A 22,724-nucleotide genomic window follows, 5' to 3' on the forward strand; every position below is an offset into this window, starting at 1 on the left:
TAAGAAAAAAGATGCCGCACTATGAAGGGGGCAGTAAAGAAAGAGATGATGCAACTGAAAGGCTTCTCTGGGTTTGCAAGGAGGAGGAGCAGGAGGAATGCTGTGATGCCTGACTCCAAAGCATGGTGTCTCAGAGGTGACATCCACATCATCATGATGTGACTAAGAGGCGCAGTGAGCCATCCAATCCACAATCTCATCCTCATTGTCCTCAATAATAATGTGGCATCCATTGAAAATCAGGGAGAACTGTGGCCTACTACTACTACTGACCGAACGGCTGGTGCTGCTACTGCTGTTTGCATTACTACCCACATTCTAAATCTCAGATGATGAGGTATGGGTCTTTCATTTGCCACATTTCCATTTACTAGACATTTTATTATAAGACCTATAAATGAGAACTTAGTACACAATATGTTCAATTATACATGTACAATACTGGCGTTATTTCAATAAAATGCTTATGCTATAACACTGAATTGTATTTTGCAGTAATATATAATAAATTCGGTAACATGGATATAATTATGGTGATATTGCAGTATTGTTTTTGCTATAACATTGAACAGTATTTTGCAGTAATATACAATGCATTCAAAAATACTGGTATAATAATGATGTTATTGCAGAATTGTTTTTCCTATAACACTGAACTATATCTTGCGGTAATATACATTACGTTCAATAACACAGGTATAATAATGACGTTATTGCAGTATAGCCTTTATAGCTGTGTACACAGTATTTCCTGGTAGTAACATAATTTGTCCTTTTCTACCAGAGGAAAACATTCTCCCATTTTGTATCAAGGGTAGAAAAGCATGGCTATCCAGTAATCATCAGACTGCTTGAGGTCAACTAATACGCCTTTCACTGCGTAAGCAAGCAAGCATACAGGTGGCCATTCTGGCCAGCGTGCCTAAAGAGCCTTTTTTCTGGCTCCACCCTCCACTGAGACGATTGGGTTTTGTGGCCGGTGTGACCCTCATGATCATCCTCTTTCTCCTAAAACTCCAACTTCTCTTCCTCCTCAAATGGCAGCATCTCCTCCCCCATGGTAATTTCTCATTGTGCGTCCCTAACAGTTACAGGGCTACCTGTTGCATGAGCATCATATGAGGGGCATAAGGGACAACTGCAGAATGAGCGACATAAGCTGCCACTGCCCAACCTGGAAACAACACATGCTCCATGTTGAGGCTGTCTGATGCATGACCAAATCGTTCACGGCATTCCGCTGCTTGTACCGATACTCGAGCATGTGCAATGTTGAATTCAAGCGAGCTGGAACGTTGCAGATTAAGCGGTGTAGCTGTATACCATTCTGATGCTGCAAGTTCAGGAGAGCATTCCTCAACACTTGAGAATGGCTGAAAAGAGGGACAGTCTCCTGGACACTGCCAGCAATTTACGCAAGCCAGTGCATTTTTTTAAAAGGCCATGCAGGGAGCATGTGTTATTCCCACTCAAAAAATAATAATTGTTAAAAACGTGTGGAGGGAAACTTATTTAGGCCTAAATTCATTATCCCTCACAAATACTTTTATGTGCTGGCCTATGTATTGGTGTTGATAAAAAGTAAAAATCCCCTAAAAAAATTAAATTCCAACCATATGGAAACTGAATACACATAATCGGACGATTGAGGCTTGACACAAAATTTCACCTTAATACACACTGGTACATTGCTGCCACACAGGGCATATTGCTGCGGTAATCAAGGATATATGCAGCTAAGTTAAATTGAACACCCCCCAAAACCATAATTTAAATAGCGACCATGTGGCAGCTGATTATACATAAACAGACGATTGAAGCTTGAAGCTAAATTTCACCTTAATACACACATGTAAATTGCTGCTATATCTTGTGTCTTGTAGTAATCACATATATATGCTGGTTTAATTACATTTAACAAGTCTAACAATTTTTTTTAATTCCAACTGTGTGGAAACTGAATATATGTAAACGGACAATTGAGGCTTAACACACACGGGTGAATTGCTGACACTTAACATGAACGACCCCCCCCCAAAAAAAAAAAAAAAAAAAAAGAATTTCAACCATGTTTAAAACTGAATATACTGTACATAAATAGACAACTAAGGCCTGATGCTCAATTTCAACTTAACACACAGGTAGATTACTGACACACCGTGAGTCTTGCTGCAGTTGTCACATATATATGCTGCTTAATTAAATGGAACGCCCAATAAATTTGTTTTATTGCGACCACGTGGAAACTGAAAATACTGTAAGGGATCGTTTACTTTTAGGGGGTCACCAACACAAATTACTTCACTAGACAAGGGTAGAATATCCAAACTCGTGTTTTATTCTGGACGTTTCAGCAAAACAGGTTATGAAGTCGCAGCTTCAACTTATCACATGTGACATCCACACAAAAATAACAAACCCTTGCCCGGCTAGGCTCTAACTAAACACCTAAGCGTATCCTTGACTCACCTAGAGAGCCCTGTTCACACATGGAACACAAATGCGGCTTTCCTAAGCCATACAGTCCAGCAACCTCCAGGCTGTGACACTTCAATACCTTTTGGGGGATTGTGGCCCTGTAGTCCTCCCGACTCTGGCCTTGTGATCCTTGTTTCATAGGCGTCACCGCGTCCCCCAAAGTTCAGGCTATCGCCTAGCCTCGTGGCCCTTCAGTTCACCCAGCTGAGACCACTCACACAGAGCCTCACCAGGACTCTGCTTCACAAAACACTCCAGAGTGAGACACACCCAATTGCAGAAACCAGATTAAATGGAATCCCTGGACGTGAGCATGCCCTAAGTCCCGGACTGGAGCATGGGGAACACGCACCCACCCAACACAGCCTGTTCCCAGTAAAAGCCCGCCCTGAAATAGCTGAACCAGCTACACTATCTATATGGTGTCCCCCAACTACTTTAGTGGACACCTGGAATAGGGCTTTTACTCCACCAAGGCCAGGCCCCTTGGTGACATGCTCCTGGTGCAAACAACACCTGAATGTTCACATTGCCACAATACATAAATGGATGATTGAGGATTGACGCTAAATTTCTCATTAATACACACAAGTAGATTGCTGGTATACTTTGTGTCTTGCAGTAATCACATATATATGCTGGTTTAATTACATTTAACAATCCCCCCCAAAAATTATATTCCAACCGTGTGGAAACTGAATATACGTAAATGAGGCCTGATGCTAAATTTTAACTTAACACACACAGGTAGATTGCTTCTACACCGTGGGTATTGCTGCAGTAATCATGTATATATGCTGCTTAATTACACTTAACAACCCCCACCCAAAAATAAATTAAATTACGACCGTGTAAAGACTGAATATACTAGGGATCGACCGATTATTGGTTTGGCCGATATTATCGGCCGATATTGAGGATTTTGAACGTTATCGGTATCGGCATCTATTTTGCCGATATACCGATAACGTATTGGGAACACAGAACGCGCTGCTCTCAGCGCGTTCTGTGTTCCCTCCGCAGCACAGGGGAGAAGGAAGCAGTGTCTCCTCCCCCTGTGCTGCTGCTGCCGCTGCCGCCAATGACAGAAGAGAAGACAAGAGGAGGGGAGGGGCTGTGGCCGCTGCGCCACCAATGAAGATAAGCCTTTCATTCATTCATATACAGGAGGCGGGAGCTGGCTGCAGAATCACATAGCCGGCACCCGACCTCTATGAGCGATAGCTGCGATCCGCGGTAGTTAACTCCTCAGGTGCCGCGGATCGCAGCTACCGCTCATAGAGGTCGGGAGCCGGCTATGTAATTCTGCAGCCAGCTCCCGCCTCCTGTATATGAATGATTGAGAGACTTATCTTCATTGGTGGCGCAGTGCGCCCCCCCCCAAGCCCCCAGTATTAATCATTAGTGGCGCAGTGCGCCCCCCACCCCAATCCCGGCCAATAGTAAAAACATTGGTGGCGCAGTGCGCCCCCCCCCCCCCCACCCAGTATTACTCATTGGTGGCAGTGGCCACAGGGTCCCCTCTCCCCTGCTCCTCCGATCGGAGCCCCAGCAGTGTAAGCCTGGGGCTCCGATCGGTCACCATGGCAGCCAGGACGCTATTGAAGCCCTGGCTGCCATGTTCAGCTCCTTGCTGCTGTGTGCACTATGCACAGAGCAGCAGGGACAGTGTGAGATCCTATTCACCCTGATAGAGATCTATCAGGGTGAATAGGACAAGGGTTCTAGTCCCTAAGGGGGCTAAAAGTTAGTAAAAAAAAAATACACATTAACAATAAACAAAAAAAATACACATTAACAATAAACATATTAATTTTCAGCAGATTTGTGTAGGAATTTTTTTTTTTTTTCAAAAATGAAAATTCCCAGAATATCGGTATAAATTATCGGCTATCGGCCTGAAAGTTCACAAATTATCGGTATCTGCCCTAAAAAATCAATATCGGTCGATCCCTAGAATATACGTACACGGACGACTGAGGCTTGACACTCAATTTAAACTTAATACACACAGGTAGATTGCTACCACACCGTATTGCTGCAGCGATCACACACACACACACACACACACACACATATATATATATGGGTAAAAATTTAAGTATTTGCTTGTGGGTAGCTGCTTTTGAGGTGCTCCTGCACTTCTGATAGCAGGCACAGCCACAGATCCTATCCCCTCTTTCCCTGTCTGTCAGCTGCCCTCCTTCTCTGTATTGTACACAACACACACAATTCTTTTTTGGAATCCTAGCCTTTCCCATCACTCTCCCTGGCAATAAGCTTGATTGATACATTTCTGACTGTCCCTGATTGTTTTTTTACTCTCCCTGAGTCCATAAGATCCTTTTCCTAGTAGACACTGTAAGACGCAACCACCCTAATTCACAGCCCAGCACAGAATAGCATTCTGCCCATTCTGCTAAAGAATCTCCCTGCCTGCTGCAGCACTGATTGGCTCACCCAGGCTGTCTGTCAGCGTGGGAGCCAATCAGGGAAACTCCCCCCTCCCAGTTCCTCTCTCCCCCCTCATGCTTTTTTCCCACTGACGTGCCCTAAAATGGTGGTACACACCATTTTAGTCGATTCACCCGAAACAAACTGGGAAAGACTCGAGTTCATATGCCGGCCAAAAAAGTTTTTATATATATATATATATATATATATATACTAGCAGAAAGACCCGGCTTCACATGGGTATATTTCATCTATTTCATTTGTTTGTGTGTGTTTCGTTAAAAGATATCGACAGTATTCCCTATAACAGTGACATCTACAGCACCCCGCCCCTTTACCAGTGACCTCCACAGCAGCCTTCCCCCTTAACAGTAATATCAATAGCGCCCTCCCCTTTAACAGTGACCTCCACAGCAGCCACTCCTTTATTACTGACCTCCACGGTACCCCGTCTTGTTAACAGTGATTTCCACAATAACCCGCCCCCTTAACAGTGACCTCCACAGAGCTCCGTTCCCTTAAAATGTGACCTCCACAACACCCTGCTCCCTTAACAGTGACCTCTAAAGCACCCCGCCCCTTAACACTCACCTCCATAGCGGACCGTCCGCTTAACTTTGACCTCCACCGTTCCCTGCCCCCTTAACAGAGACCTTATCAGCGGCCCGCCCCTTTAAAAATGACCTTCACAGCAGTCCGCTCAGTGACCTCCACAGTACCCCATCTCCTTAACAGTGATTTCCAAAACACCCCATCCCCTTAACAGTGGCCTCTACAGCAATCTGCGCCTTAACACTGACCTCCAAAGCGGACTGTCCCCTTAACTGTCACCTCCAGAGCAGCCTGCCCCTAGGGTGGCCAGAGGTCCCGTTTTAGGCTGGACAGTCCGGCTTTCTAGCTCCCTGTCCTCCATCCGGCGCAGGACCTGGACGGACACAGGGATGTCTTTTTGAGCAGCTCACTCTCAGACAGCAGCACTGTGCTGTCTGAGCATGATCTGCAGGGAGAAAGTCACCCTCCTACCCACCCCTGCAGCTGACAGAAGTTGATTTTTACCTTAATTTTTTCAATCCCCATCGGCTTCAGAGTAGTAGGGGGCGTGGTCTAACCTGGGCAGGGGTGTGGCTTAGTGGGGCAGGGTTTTTAAGTTCACCCTACCTGCCCCCTTAACTGTGACCTCCACAGCACTCCGCTCTCTTAACAGTGTCATCCACAGTGCCCTGCCCCTTTAAAGCTGTGCAGTGAAGAAAAATGGGTGGGTTGTTATGGAAACCTGGTGTAAAACTGAGTGTATGTGGAGACTAAGGGCCTGCGAGCTTCTATTGGCTCCTAAGGGTCATATGACCAGGCTTCTATTGGCTAATGCATTTTTTTGGAATATCTCAGGAACGGTACGTGCTAGAGAGCTGAGACCCGGTCTAAAACCTTCCCGGACACCTGATATATCTGTGTGCCAAATTTTCTGATTGTAAATGTGATGGTGCAGATTCCTTTAGCGGACATACACACACACACACAGACACTCAGCTTTAATATATATATATATATACACAAACACATACATATGTACTCATTGACAAAAAATAAAAATAAATAAAAACAATGCACCAAAAGGGAGTTGAATTAATGAAGTTGAAATACATTTTCTGTGTGTGAATGATGATATATGCAAGTGATTACAATATTAGAGCAGAAGGATAAGATTATTAGGGAACACTGTACAACTGAAAGGGGCCTCTAGCCTGGATACAAGACAAGATGCAGATGCGTATGGAAGCATAGAGGTTCTGTCTGGTATCCTGCGGTATATTTGCCCAAAGATTTTCTAGCTGGGCCTGTAGATCCTGCACAATCATAGGTTGCCAAGTCCCAGCTGTTCTCAAAAATGCTCAATTGGCGATAAATGTGTCAACTGGGCAGGCCTAGAGTAAATGTACCATAGACACACTTCCTTCTGCTGCTATGAAGCATGTGGAAAGTAGACCAACCCAGGTTGTCTCCATTAGTCTTGAGTGCGATGAACTAACACAGGACTCCCACAGGATGTAGTTTCTAAGGATAACCTATCTCTATGATGGCTAACCTCCAGCACTCCAGCTGTGGTAAAACTACAACTCCCAAGATGCACACTTGCTTAGGTGTTTTCAGACCTCCATAGAAATGAATGGATCATGGTGGGAGTAGTAGTTTCACCACAGCTGGAGTGCTGGAGGTTAGCCATCACTGACCTAGCCCATCTCTAATACAAAGAATAAGTAAGCACTACCTTGCATGTATTGGATGTACCAGAATGGGTGTTGCAATGTGTGCATCCTTAACTTTTTGCTTTGGGTCCACCTCCTCTGTGTACACCACTGAAGGATGCTACTGCATATATTTTCATCTAGCATTATTGCTTTACTTGCAGAGTCATGTTCTTGTTCATTAAATTACTCTGTTCAACAATGCAACCGTCATCAAGTTACTGATTCATGACAAAAGTAAGGAGCAGCAGAGTGATAAGAACAAGTGATTTCTATGATTTTTCTAAGATGTAGTATGAGGTTTATTTGTGTTGGTTTAGTCATAGCAAACTGAGAATTTGCCTCTAGAGTGGCACAAACATAGAAGGAATCAAATCAATGAGATCTTCCTAAAGAGACTGCTTTCTATCGTTATAGTTCATTGTTCCTCCTTATTTAATTTGAACAAACTTACCGTATTGTTGGATGCAAGATTTATTTTCAATACATCTACATGAGACAATGTGAGGAAGGGTCTCCTTCTGTCGCTATTGCCGACCCTCCAAATAAAACTTCAGGTTGCCCTGCCAGCCGGGGGCTTTACAAAGGTCTTCAGACCTGCCTATTATATTATTGTATTAAAGTATATTATAGACGGCCTGTCAGTTTTACAATCACAGGCTATAATACTTCGGCATATTGAGTATATCAAAGCACTGAGTATACAAAGCACTAGATCAAAATGTCGTATTGTGAAGTCCCATAGTGGACTGAAAAAATATGAAATGTTAATAACTCTTATTGTCTAGCCATACACTAAATTTTTATCATCCAGCATGAGCCAATGTGATACATTTGGCGCGCCTTTAGATTGTCTAAATTTACATTGTGTAGATGTAAGCCAGGATTAGTAAATCTGTCCCAATTTTCCATAAAAACTGCTTCAATTTTGTAAAGTGGTAACCCCCCCCCCCTCCACACACATAAGGCATTGCTGTAATCATCAATAACTGCATAATAAAGTTTAACTGTTACTTAAACAAATGCAATTAACTACGAAAAACAAACACAAAAAATAAAAGCCGAATTGATTTTCTCCCATCCACCAATCAAAACAACAATAAATGTAAAATTGTCGTATGTACCCTAAAACTGGTAGCAACGAAAACTAAATCTCATACCACAGAAAACAATCCCACATACAGTCATATTAACAAAAATAAAAATGATGATTCAAAGAATGTGGATGCTTAAAAAAGTTTTTTTCTTTTAAAGTCGTTCTGCAGTTTATTTGAACTGATGATCTATCCTCTGGATAGATCATCAGAATCTGATCGGCGGGGGTCCGACACCCGGGACCCCCGTCGATCAGCTGTTTGAGAAGGCAGCGGCGCTCCAGCAGCCCTGCGGCCTTCTCACTGTTTACCGCAGGCCCAGTGACTAGTATCAACTGCTCTGGGTGGGGCTAAGCTCTGTTAACTTGAATGGAGCTTAGCCCCGCCCAGGCAAGTTGATACTAGTCGTGACGTCACTGGGCCAGCGGTAAACAGTGAGAAGACTGCGGCGCTGCTGGAGCGCCGCTGCCTTCTCAAACAGCTGATCGGCGGGGGTCCCGGGTGTCGGACCCCCGCCGATCAGATGCTGATGATCTATCCAGAGGATAGATCATCAGTTTAAACAAACTGCAGAACCCCTTTAAGAAATAACAATCTAAAAAAACTCTACATATTTGGTACTTTCTGAAAAAACAAAACATGTCAATTGAAAAAAATTAAATACAATTATGGCTCTCTAAATTTCGCAACACAAAAATGAAAAATGAATCCTATGGTCCAAAAATAGACCCGGCAATTAAGGGGTTAAATTAATCTGTTCTAATCACAGACATTCAATGAACAAGCTGTAAATAACTATTGGTAAAGCTGTGTCCACATAGCGTCTTTGGCCTCTATTTGTATATGTCAGAAAGAGCTCCAGCCTTATACGGATGTAGCAGGGTTAACACACATGCTTTATGAGACATGTTATCTAAACTAAATGCAACTAAATGCGTTAAGCAATTGCTTTTCAATGGCTTTTGCTTTAAGATAACGCGATGAGTTAAGAAATTTGAGTTAAGAGTGTGCTACATCTGTACACGATGGATGCCTAACAGTGGCATCAGACACCTACAGACTATAGTGGCATCTGCTGGTGTCATTTTGGCCTATGAGTCACAGATGCCCCTGTCATGTCTCCATCATTGGCTCCATCGTAGGCCTTCATCCCCGATAGTATCTGATGAACAGCACATGACATACATGTTTAAAAGGAAACTGCCTCGTCATTTTCACCTATATAACTAACAGCATTTCCCCACAGAAGATTGCAGTCACATTCTACACATATTCCATGTCCAGAAAAAGTGCTTTTTTCTGCTGGTAACAGCTCCCAAGTGCCCGGCTGGTGAGCTTTGCTGTTCCCTGTCCCCAAGGCAAACTTAAAAAGAGAGGACGACTGCTTTAGTTCCTCATATTTCTGGTTTGGTAGCAGCTAGAGATATGGGCTTGTCTTATTTGAAAGCTGGCATTTCACACTTTCAGACAATACCAGAACCACATCATTATATCAATTACTGCTGTTTCCAGCAGAAAAAAAGTACTTTTTTCTGGATGTGGAATAAAGACTAGTGATGAGCGTCAGGAGCAATATTCGAATTTGTGATATTTCGCGAATATTTGGTAGAATATTCATCATATATATATTCGCGAATTCGAGATTATTTTCTTGATCGTGAAAAATCGGCAATGTAATATTTGCGTAATGTGCTCGAAATACAGTCGTGGGTCACTGTTACTAAATTTTTCAAGCTGCTAGAAGTTTCCTGAGACTGGAGAAAATGGTTGGCACGTCAGAACATTACAATAGCTTTATATGCAGATAGAGTGCTCCAATATATTCGCTATTGCGAAATCGGCACTAATGAGGCGAATATTTTGGCGTAATACGTGCAACTTCACATTTTAACAGGTCTGACTACTTATTAGTGATTGGTGCACTAAGTGTTGTTGTGAACTTGTGACATCACAGCACTATGTATATAGCATGTATGTATGTAGCATGTATGTATGGACAGCTACACTATATCACTATCTAACCTACACTGACTATCTCCCACTATCTGTATTATATATATATATATATAAGCTAACTAACTATCTAATGTAATTACATAGTAAAGCACAGAGCACAGCAATAACACTGCTGTCTCTCTCAGATCTGCAAAATACTGCATACAAGGGCTTCTGGGGAGGTTCTTATATAGTAAGGGGTAGGCAACTTTCCTATTGGTTGCTAGGGATGTTGCTAAGCTCAGACAAAGACGTTGCAGCCTTCTCATTGGCCCACAAGCAAGAAGGGAGGTTACTGATGAAACAAAAATCTAGAATATTCGAAATTACGAATATATATCACTATATTCAAAATCTTTGCGAATTCTCGAAGTGCCGATATTCGCGATTAATATTCGCTATTCGAATATTCGCGCCCAACACTAATAAAGACACAGAGGTATGTTTGGAATGCGTTTGCAATCTTCTGTGGGGCAGTGCTCGTAGTCATTGTATATAGGTGAATATGACAAGAGAAATCCCCTTTAAGAGATGTCAGTGGCAGATGCCAGACAGCAGCATCCGGCACAGGCTAAAAGACATTGCATGCAGTGCACATTTTTTAGTATACTCCACTGGATAATACAACATTATACTGATGGCAGATAAAAGTCAAAAGGACAGTCTGATGGCCGCTATTGACACATTTAGTGTTCTTCGGGAGCTTTCCAGCATATCTGCTAAATGTTACCAAAAATGTGACGTTGATAGGGCCTAGTATCTTGGTAGTGTATGTTGATATTATGTAAGACTTAAATTACAGACAAAATTGCCTTGAAATGTCAAGTGGTGCAGCCCCTACCTTTTTTGGGCCCCATTTTCTATAAATCTAACACAGATTTGCAGCTTCACAGAACTTACTGGACAAAATTACATGAATTTACTCTGAAAGTAACCAAAAAGACTAACATTTGCAACTTTTTCTAACAAAGGAGACTAAAAGGTGGGGAGTCAGTGGCTGTCATATACATTGGTGTTCATCCCCAACATCCATTACTGTTAAATGCATAGGAAGCCAATGTTTCTGAGCTATATACCATGTGTGTGTGTGGTTCCTGTGGGAAATCCAAAGTATAACAAAGTGAAGTACAGCAAAGTTAAAGCTGTTGCCCAGATTTTTATATTGATGGTCTATCCTCAGGATACTGCAGGTAATCTACGTCTAATCATTGGGAGTTTGACTCCTGGCACCCCCTCCCAACAGCAGAGCCTCTTCCTAGGCCAGTGACATCACATTCACCAATCACATGGCCTAGGCCAATGATGGCTAATCTCCGGCACTCCAACTGTGGTAAACTACGACTCCCAGCATGCTCCATTCATTTCTGTGGAGTTCTGAGAACAGCCAAGCAGGTGTGCGTCTTGGGAGTTGTAGTTTTACCATAGCTGGAATTCCGTAGGATTAGTCTTCACAGGCCTAGGTCCAGTGAATGGGGCTGAGCTGCAATACCAAGCACAGCTGCTATACAATGTACAGCGCTGTTCTTGGTAAGCTGTGAGGAGGCCGCCGATATACAAATTCAGGACAAACCCTTTAATGAGATTTTCCAAACTTTGTATGCACAGAAATTGACTTGCATGTTAATAACTTGTGTGGAGCAGGTTGTTAAGATACACAGAAAATGAGCCGATAGAATTTGGTGTGGATTTAAATGTGTTTCCGCAGTGGCGTTTTTTATCACATTTTCATTCACTGTTTGCACATGCCTTAAGTATATTTTTTGAGTCTATGAGAAAAGCCATGTAAACACAGGAAGAACATAACACTCCTTTCATACAGGACCGCTTTAACCATAGGGCGAATGGTGCATTTGCACCAGGCCCCCTTCTATTGTATCACATGACGGCCCCTCAATATTCGAATCTCGTGGTGATCACAGCACTCTATCGATAACTGACTGGTTTGGGTGCACGTCTCGGTGTGTTCCTAGCTCCACCTCTTGGAACGTATAAATCTTCAACAATTTAGACAGCACTCCAAGTTTAGTTAATTGATTTTTATTTTGTTTTAGCCGGACATAGTGGTCCTTTTTTCAGACTGAAGCAACGTTTCGGGCAGCAGGTATGCCCTTCATCAGGCAGTAATGTGCTCATACGGGTGTGTGGCCGGCATGTCATACAGTTAAGTGCTGTGGTAGGGCACAGGAGCAATGTCTCCCTGGCCCCACCGCTCACTCTGATAGGCGTCATCATCACGGCACTGTCTGAGCTGGACAGGATACAGCTTAGGACACAGGAAGAGGCACTATGGAGAAACTGGTTGTACTGGAGGCACATTTTTCTACTGGCATACATGATAAGGGGCATTTTTGTACTGGCACACATTATAATAGGGGATTTTTTCTACTGGCCCACATTCTAAGGTGGCATCGTAAGTACTGCTACACATTATGGGCTCTATTAGTACTGGAAGACCATGGGGAACATTATAACTATGGGGAGCACTGTAGGGGCACTATTATCACTAAGGGCACTTGGGGAGAAAAGTATTACTATTGGTGGGACTTTTTGGAACACTATTACTGTCGGAGGCACCCTGGCACAATATCAGCTTAGCACAGTTTTTTTGAGGGACACTATGTTTAAGACATTATTACTGTCAGGGGCACTATTTGCTTGCTGCAATTATTTTTGAGGGCACTGTGTCAATAATTATTGAGGCACTGTCCATGTGGTATTAGTATTTACAAAGGGACTATCTGTTTCTGTAGTATAGTATTGGGGAGCACAGCGTGCAAAGTATTGGAGGCAGCTCAATGGGGTGTTCAGAAGGTGAGGAGGATGATCAAAAAGTATGAACCTAAGATGTCTGCTCTACAGTAAACCTACTGTAAGAGGGGCAAAAAGGGGACTCAGCGGGAATGGGCATGTATATATATGTATTGGGTGTCGTTAGAGATGTGGCTTAGTGTCAAAACAATATGATAGTATCCCTCCTTAAAAGTTGGGAGGTGTATTACATCATATAACACAAAAGCAGAACATAGAGACCATAGTAGCCCAGTATAGCACCTAAGAGCTGACACACTACTAAGGATATGAGAATATTCAAGATGATTGGGACCCACTCATGAAATGTATGCACTGGCCCACCAATGTGTTAAAGTGGCCCTGCATGCAGATGTTGCCCCTGACCAGATTTGAACCCAGGACCCCAGCATGACAACTATGCTAACCAAAGTGCATAACATCATCTAGGGTCATGCAGCCATGTTGTATTATACCGTATGGTTCCTTGGACTTTGTCATGACAACCAAGATGAAAGAGAATGGTGGGCAACATAGGACATGTAAAAAACATAGGACAGGTACATTCCTAGAAAGTCAAAATAGTTTTACTTATATGAAAAAGTTAGGGATAATTAGATTATGACATTCTCTACAGTAATCTTGTACTGTACTGCATTTTGGAATTAAGCTAAGATGTACTCAGCTTTTTATTATCTTATATTCCTAACTCCAACATGGCATTAGAACCTGCAGATGGATTACTGAATGCTGATTCCAACATCAGATTAGAGTAGCGTAGGTCTATGTTGGCTACATTTATTCTAGCTTTTCTGGCATCACCCTATGTTATTTCGTTGTCCTTAGGTATAGCTCAGCTGGTGCCATTGACGTTTTAGTTTCAGCTGTGAAATCTGAGCGGGAATCATTATGCAGATATCTGCAATGGCTTTGTCTTCTTCAACACAGCTTTGTTTTCAGAGCAATACACAATCAAGGATAACTAAATAGACTTCATTATTAGGGCTTCTGGATTTAGGAAAAACGTATATTGGTGCCAGTTTTATTTTGGTGTTTTTCCTTCTCTCTCGAAAATGTGTCAAAATAAAATACAGCTTTAGAATATTAAAAGAATGAAAAGGAGGAAAGACGTTTCTTTGCTCTTATTCTAGCTTCAGATGGTTGGGCGTTCATTAGAGATGAGCAAATTAATTCCGAAATTCGACTCTTCGTTAGAATTGGAATTTTGTGCGGTTCTATTCAGGAGAATTGGGGATAGATAGATAGATAGATAGATAGATAGATAGATAGATAGATAGATAGAACGATAGATAGATAGATAGATAGATAGATAGATAGATAGATAGATAGATAGATAGATAGAACGATAGCTAAGTAGGTCATCAGTATCTAATTGGTGGGTGTTCACAGCTTTCCAAGCAAACCAAGCAAAGTACCAGCTTACCAAGCAAAGCACCGTCCAGTGGATGGTGGATGTGTTTGGCATTGCATCTCAGTCCGATTCACTTGAACGTGACGAAGATGAGCCTAGGTCATGTGAATGAAGAGCGTGATGTCACTGGCCTACAAAGAGGCTGCAGTTCTTGCATGAGCTCCTCAGCCTCTTCAAACAGGTAATCATCGGGGGTGTCAATAGTCGGACCCGCCACTGATCTGATAACCTATCCTGAGGATAGGTCATCAGCATTAAGCACTCAGACAAGCCCTTTAAATTTTTAAATCACACGTTTTGTTGAATCTTTTTCAACAAAAGTATACACCAATCTGTTCAGCTCCTTCTGTTCTATAACATGCTGCCTGCATGGAATTTCATGATAACAGATTCTACTTAAGAGGACAGCTGTAACGAGGCGCCGAAGGCGCACTCGGTCCCCCATTAGCCGCAGACCTGCTGCTTAGCTTCGGGAGCGAGGATCTGTGTTCGGCCTCGCTCCCAGGGCAGCTTTGCTAGATGGGAGGCTCCCTGCTCATAGGTCTGCCTTGAGCGCCGAGCTGATCACTCGGTGCTCGACTTGTCTGTCTGTCGGTCATGTGACGCTGGACACGTCACATGACCCTCACTCCCCACTATAAATACAGGCAACCTGCTGGCTACAGGTTGCCTGTGATTTTGGTCCCTTAGGCTGTGTATTATTATTGTTATTTAGCTTACCTTTGGATTTGACCCTTGATCTGCTTCCTGACACCTCTTCTGCCTGCTCCCTGAGCCTTGACTGACGTGACCTCCTGGACTGACCCCGGCTAGTTGACCCGCCTCGCCCTTCCGTTTTTGGTGGTACCTTGCTTGTTCCACCTCTCTGTCCGCTCAAGTGCTACCTCTCATTGGCTGTCAGCTTCCCTGCTGTCTCTATCTCTCTGCTTGCACTTACTCAGGTCAGGGACTGTCGCCCAGTTGCACCCCGTCACCTAGGGTGGGTGGTGCAAGTAGGCAGGGACAGGGGACCGGGTGGCAGCTCAGGGGGTGCACCTCCACTCTATCTTTATACCCATGACGCTACCCCGTGACAGACAGCATTAGATTATTTGTTGTTCACTTATGCAGCAGCTAGATAAAACATCTTTTGTGCCCAGAAAACCTCTTTAAGGGGGTTGGCCACTTTCTGGTTACTTTTGACCAATGTGTTTGTGAGAAGATTTTATGGCCCTTACTAAGATAGCCTTCATTAACATTCTGCACCATTTTCTATATTTCATAAGGTATTCTCTCTTGTTTGCCAAGTCTTTTGTGATATCCACACAGAGATCCTGTCCATAAAATGGCTGCTGATGGACAGTCATGTGACCAGGATATCACCTCCATGTGATGTCTCCTCTATTCAAGTACACTGCACTTGATATCTGCACTTATACTGCTAGAAGTTTAGTGTGTTTAAATGGAGACGGCTGAGTGATATGTCTGGTTACATGTCCCTCCACCAGCAGCCATCTTATGGACAGGGCCTCAATGTGGATGGCCTAGAAGATCTGAGTAATAAGGGGGCATGGCTTATGATATATAGCAAATGGCACAGAATATCAACAAAGACCATATTAGTAAGTGTCATATCTTCAACTTACACACACATTGGTCAGATGTAGCTAGACAGGGGACAACCCCTTTAAGAGGAACTGTTAAGGTCAAGATTTGATCTTCACATAAAATCTCAAATTCTAACCATTTGTAGGTGGGCCAAGTATGCAAAGCGAAACCACTTCCTCGCTTTAAAGAAACGACAGCGGTAAACCAATTCAATGTACAATGCTGCTTGTACAAATATGATGTAGACATAAGATGCCGACTGTTAGGGCTGTTTTACCCACAGCGCTATTAAAAAAAAACAACACTATTGTAGTTTTTGATTTAGTATTTTGAGCCGAAGACAGAAACAGATCCAGATGGAAGAAGTAAATCCTTCCTTTATATTTTCCATTTCACTGAATTTACATCTTTGTTTCGCTAAAATAATGGCATAAAAAATTGACAAAAAACAGCAGCATTAAAAAAAAAAAAAAAAGCCATGCGTGAAACACCCTTAAACTGACATTCACATGACCTCCTATACACATTTCCGTATGGTAATTTCAGGTGTAGAATGGTTATCATAGCAGCTAAACACCGCAAAAGTTAGGCAGGAAATGTGGAAAGTGACTTTAATCCTACTGCCCACAGTCAGTAAAGAAAAGAGGCTGGGGATTGCTAGACAATAGTCCAAAGCGTTCTTCAAACTCAACCTTGAACTACTTCAAAAACAAAAGATGACCAAAGAATATTATAATATTATTGAACTACTGTTGAACATTCTGCAAGGAAGAGTGGGGAAAAAATTTCAGACTGCACCGACTGTTACTGCCTACCAAGTACATCTGAAGGGAGCATTACTGAGCACTAGTCAATACACTGTCCAAACATTTGCCCATCAGAAATGTTATGTTTTATGTTTTTCCATTATAATAACTTCCAAGACTTTTATACTGATGATCTATTCTCTGGATACAGTAGGTCATCGATATCTGATCCGTGGGGATCCAACCCTTAGGAGCCCCACTGTTCGGCTGTTTGAAAAGGCGGTGGCGTTCACAGTAGCACTGCGGTCTTCTCAGAGCCACGTGATGTCACGTTCATCGGTCACATGGCCTAGGTGCAGCTCAGCCCCATTGAAGTGAATAGGGCTGGGCTGCAACACCAAGCATAGCCGCTATACAATGGATGTGTTGTGTTTGGTGAGCTGAGAGAAGGCCGCGCGCTGCAAGCGTCAATGCCTTTCCTAAGAGCTGATCAGAGGGGGTCCCCGGGTGTATACAAAGTCAATTTTCTTTATTGCAGGGACTACTGTTACTACCTAACGACTCAAAAGAACTTAGACACAAGGGTTGCCTAAAATTTCACATAAGACTATGGGGGTGAGTTACAAAACATGTAAGCCATTTTTTCAAGCATACAAAAGTCAGAATTTTTTATTTATTTGCGCACAAATTTGTGACTGATATAGTTTCTAAGCCACTCTCGCTACTTTCTTAAAAAGTATGTAAAACTTAACCAGAGGGTAGGGCCAATGTGGTCCAACACATTTACTTAAATTTACACCAGAAAACTGGCACAAATTTTAACTAAAATCAATGCCAGCATGTGGCGCATGGGCATGACAAAATGTATTAAGAGTCCCGCACCTCTTAGTGAATTGGCCGCATCTTAGGCTACTTTCACATCTGTGCTTTCCTTTCCGGTTTTGAGAGGCGGCAGAGGATCTCAAAACCGGAGGGAAATAAAATGCTTCAGTTTTGTCCCCATTTATTTTCAATGGGGACAAAACTGAACAAACTGGAAAGAAGTGCACCAAAATGTGTTCTGTTTCGGTTTGTAGCGTTTCTATGCCGGACACAAAACCGCTGCAAGCAGAGTTTTTGTGTGCATCATGGGAAACTGAACATGCCGGATGCGGCACCAAAAACCATGTGAGTCAAGGGTGCCAGATCTGGGTTTTTTTGGACACGATCTGGCATGTTCATTTTCGATATTATACAATTGGATCCGTTCTGAATGGATGCAGGCGGTTGTATTATTCAAACGGATGCGTTTTGCTGTGGTTTTGAGATCCCATGCCAGATCTCACAACCGGACAGCAAAAACGCATATGTGAAAGTAGTTTTACTCTGGTGGCCTTTCCTTTTTTTTTTTTACCAAGACTGGTGTGTGAAATGCCAGTAAATGACCCCCTATATCTTTAGTTTCATTGGCTATTCTTCTGTTAGCTTAACTTTCTGCAAAATGCATTAATAAACCAAAAATATGGAACTGCATATACCATAAATACTGCTCATATAATCACATAACTTATAACAGATTACATACTATAGACAGGATAGCCACGTAACTGCCAGGCTGCCATAACCTATTTATGTGCTATAATTCGGAATTAAACTGAAGGACTTGTCAGAATTCCCACTAAATTGACTTCAGGTCGGCTTTCTAGTAAAATATCCAGGGACTTAAAAATAATTCCTAAAATAGACCATACAAATTCCAATTGTACAACATTTTTACCTTAGTGTCAATCAAGCGCAGAACTAACATTGAGCGGGATGAGTCTAAACGAAGAATTCTAAAACCAGAGGTCAAGAGTCACTATGTAGCCAGTAATCTTTCACTGCCAGCGTGCCGCTGGGAATATTACCAAGACTACTTAATAAATGTAGCGCTTCAATGCAAAAGTGACGCTGCGTTAGGCATGGATAGGCACATCAGGAATTAAAGTGACAACCGGTATGATTTATCTGACTGCAGGACGGAAACTGACAATTTGTATGTATTAGATGAACATCTGATATTGGAAGAGTTCTTCAGGAAGCAATGAGATTTTGAGATGGTTGAAATAGTTTATGGAGAATTTCTTCCATGTCTGCAAGATTGTTGCCTCATATTGCCCACTATATATATATATATTCTAAAGGAGGACGATAAACTCTATATATATATATATATATATATATATATTCTAAAGGAGGACGATAAATACCATTTGCCAGCCTAGAAGACATTGTTTCAGTACCAAAAATAGATATTGATGAAAAGTCATCGCCTTTGGAGCCTCCATAAGGGGCCAATAAATTTCCAGTTAATACTGTAATACTTTAACTTCCATAGCGAATTCCAAAACTTTTTACTAACCAAAAGAAATAACCCCTCAAACGATCCAGAAATCCACTACTGCACAGACCCTGATGAGCTCACAAAGCACACTGAGGTGACAGCATGGACAGATTTGTTGCTGTTGTCACCTCCACCGGTCAGGGGCAGAGGCTTGCAGCAAACAAGCACCATGGCGTGGCTTGTCCAGACATCTACTACATTGCTGAAGGTGGCACACACCTCATGTCTGACTCCTGGGAAGTCACACTGAACATTGTGAGGAGCCTCCAGCCCTCCAGAAGTGAATCCATGTACCCTCAGTCTGGTAACACCTAAGTGCTGCATTCTACATCTTCTCCATGCCATAGCCATGCCTGGTCTACCATCTGAGCACACAGGGAATAGAGAAGACAGGCTATAACTACAATGTGTGCCATACAATACATTACTATAGGCCTGGGACTGAGGCTGAGAGGGCAAATAAGAGGCATCCTCCTCTATCTAGAAACTAGCAGGCCAGCTTCTATGGGCAGTACCAGGCAGGGATGCCTCCGGGTTACATTGGTCTTACAGTACTTTGCACATCAGCTACATCTAGTCACCCCCCTGGCATTGCCCTGGATAATCATGGCATTAAAGTTTATCACCAGAACCTGGCAGAACATCAGCACCACATAGGGTAACAGAAAAGTTAATGATGGTAGGGTTGTCAGCGCTGTGCCCATCTCCTACCAGTGCCCACCGCATCGTGCAAAGCATAGGTAAAGGTGCACTCACATCCCGGAATCGGTTCCAGTGGCCGGCGTCCTTGTCATACTGGGATATAGTGGTGAGCCATTGTTTATCATCCAGGAAATTTCCTCTGTCTGACCTGCCCGTCACTGCTGCAGCCGCTGCCAGAGCCCCACTGCATCCCAGTGCTGCATACACACACAGCAGGGCTACCTTCATCACCACCATCACCACCATCATCTGCTGGAGGAGACACAAAGGGGAATGGTCAGAGCGGAGCCGGGATCCTCTCACCTCCCAGCCCCTGCAATAGTCTCTAGTCACCTCGATGCTGCTGCTGCTGCTGCTGCTGCTGAACGCTGCCAAGTACCAGGCGCTGCTGCTGCTGCCTGTCTGTGGCAGAGCTCAATGTGCCGAGCGCCTGCCTCCCGTGCCCCAGCCTCCTCCCTCCTCTCATTCCAGAGCTGGAGCCAGGGGGGCAGCGGCCAGTTTGGGGAGTGGGTGGGTAAACTTTTCTGATGGTACAAGGACTTCTTGGTGCATGACCAGGAGTGTGAGGTCTTCAGCAATGGCGAATGTGAATGTGCGCCATATATCGGAGGTCTCCTGCTCCCTCACCTCTCCGTCCTGTCCTTCTGCCCCTCTCCTCTGTCTAATGCCAGGCTGCAGCATTCTCCTCTCACACAGTCACCTCCATGTCTCTCACCTGTCACCTCCATGTCTCTCACCTGTCACCTCCATGTCTCTCACCTGTCACCTCCATGTCTCTCACCTGTCACCTTCATGTCTCTCACACAGTCACCTCCATGTCTCTCACCTGTCACCTCCATGTCTCTCACCTGTCACCTCCATGTCTCTCACCTGTCACCTCCATGTCTCTCACCTGTCACCTTCATGTCTCTCACACAGTCACCTCCATGTCTCTCACCTGGCCTCTTGCTCAGCACTCTCTCCATGCCCTCCTGTCTTCCTCCCATCTCTATCTTTTCCTCACCTGTTTTGTCTTTCACATCTCTACAGTATGTCCTTCTCTTCTGTTTTCCTTTCTTGCATTCCTTCACATTCTCTTCTTTCTTACATCATCCACCTTTTTAGATGCCAGTCTTAATAAAGCCCCATAGCTGGAGGTGGATCCGCCGCAGGTTATAAAGAGACCCAGGCCTCGACATAACTTAGACGGATCCATCTTGGCAATGTTCAAGATAATACAAACGGATCCGTTCTGAGCGGATGCAGACGGTTGTATTATCAGTAACAGAAGCGTTTTTGCTAAACCCTGCCGGATCCAGTAAAAACGCCAGTGGGAAAGTAGCCTTACAGTAGTTTCTGGGGTAGAGTCTCATTATAAATGTATCTCCTCCTACATGAGCTATCCTTCAAAGCATCTTCATTAGCATGAACTGCGCCCAAAGGAACTCCTATTTCCAGAAGCATAGCTTGCAGCGCTTGGAGTCCCAATAAAAACAACTGTATCAGGCTGACTCGATTATTAAATATGATTTATACTCGGACGGTAGCAATAATATTCCTATATACCTCCTCTAGCTACTGAGTATATAACTATATCATGCCTGTGGTAATAAAGGAGGTAGCCAGTGCCGTGACGTCCTGGTTGTACTGAAAGAGGTTGTCTCAAGACAACCCCTTTACTTATGTCCTATCAGGCAGTATCTGTATCATAAAGAAGGATTCCCTTTCTGGTGGCTGGGGCTGCATAAGTGCACATACGCCGCCGCTTTTTCCTATAGTGTGCAAGCACCACCACCGCTGCTGGATTGCAGGGTGGTCGTAACCATGGAAACAAGCAGTGTATAATGTGATGGAAAAAATGAATCCAACCAGCAAAGGAAGCAATATGAGTAACAATACATTAGTAAGTGACTTGCCATTTGCTGCAGTGAGACAACCCCTTTAACGGTTAAGCGTTTATTAAGGGGTTATGTAAAGCAGAGGTGTAGCTACCGGGTGGTCAGTATGATTATGGAGATATCAAATTTATATCGTTTTCATTATGTTTTACTACTTTAAAAAATTTAAAGTATATTCTGACACCTATAACTTTTAGATTTTTCTGTACGGAGTTGTGTGGAGGCTCATTTTGTGGGGTGAGCTGTAGTTTTTATTAATACCATTTTGAAATACATGGCAACGTTTCAGAATTTTTTTTTTTTTTTGGGGGGGGCAAAAAATTCCGGCACATTATATTTTTTTTTACAGTGTTCACATAGTAAATAACATGACATTTTTATATTCTGGACATTTCCGAATACGTTTAGCTTTTATATTATTTTTATATATAAGAAAAAACATTCATTATGCATTATTATTTTTTTTTTTCCTTTAAACTTTGTTAATTAGTGTGTTACATTATTGTTAGTGCCTTGTGATTGTGTGAATGCTTGCACTATACACTGGAATACTTCTATATTGCATTGTACAGGGATTTTTACCGACATTCTATTACATCCTACTAAAGGCAGAGGAACTAAGATAGCAGATCTGGGAAGCCTTTGGATGCCATGACAACCACTTGGCATCCCGTGATTATGGTAGAGGAGTGCTGATTGGAGAACCCTGGGAGACCCCTCCTTCTGTCTGGATGCTCAGATGCCGCAGTCACTACTGACTGGGTATATACAGCTGGCACCTACAAGTGACAGTGCAGGCACAGCTCCTGAGTCTGCGCCATCAGAGCTTCAGGGCACAAATCGGGTTAAAAGGGGGTTATCTCCATAAAACCACCAATGTTAATGACAGGTATAAGCCAAATGAGGCTGGAAACAAGGATCATAGAAAACATCAGCTTGTTTCATAGGCGACAAAAAAAATGTGAGT

At 43.2% G+C, this 22,724-nt stretch overlaps 1 protein-coding gene across 3 annotated transcripts in view; it reads right to left on the reverse strand.

Moving 5' to 3' along the window:
* The window catches only part of SPOCK3 (SPARC (osteonectin), cwcv and kazal like domains proteoglycan 3), a 594,136-nt gene extending 573,826 nt beyond the window's left edge, over positions 1–20,310 (reverse strand). The window contains exons 1-2 of one of the 3 annotated variants that reach the window (XM_040418639.1): positions 20,214–20,310; positions 19,935–20,129 (exon numbers count right to left, since the gene is read on the reverse strand). In XM_040418639.1, the coding sequence (XP_040274573.1) occupies positions 19,935–20,129 (195 nt within the window). In that variant the 5' untranslated portion in view covers positions 20,214–20,310. Of the gene's footprint in view, positions 1–19,934; positions 20,138–20,213 lie in introns of all 3 variants that reach the window. The other 2 variants (XM_040418640.1, XM_040418641.1) reach the window with 2 other exon arrangements.
* Positions 20,311–22,724: the final 2,414 nt, after the last annotated feature.

This window comes from Bufo bufo, chromosome 2, assembly GCF_905171765.1.
Source record: "Bufo bufo chromosome 2, aBufBuf1.1, whole genome shotgun sequence".
In the NCBI taxonomy this organism is placed as follows: Eukaryota; Metazoa; Chordata; class Amphibia; order Anura; family Bufonidae; genus Bufo; species Bufo bufo.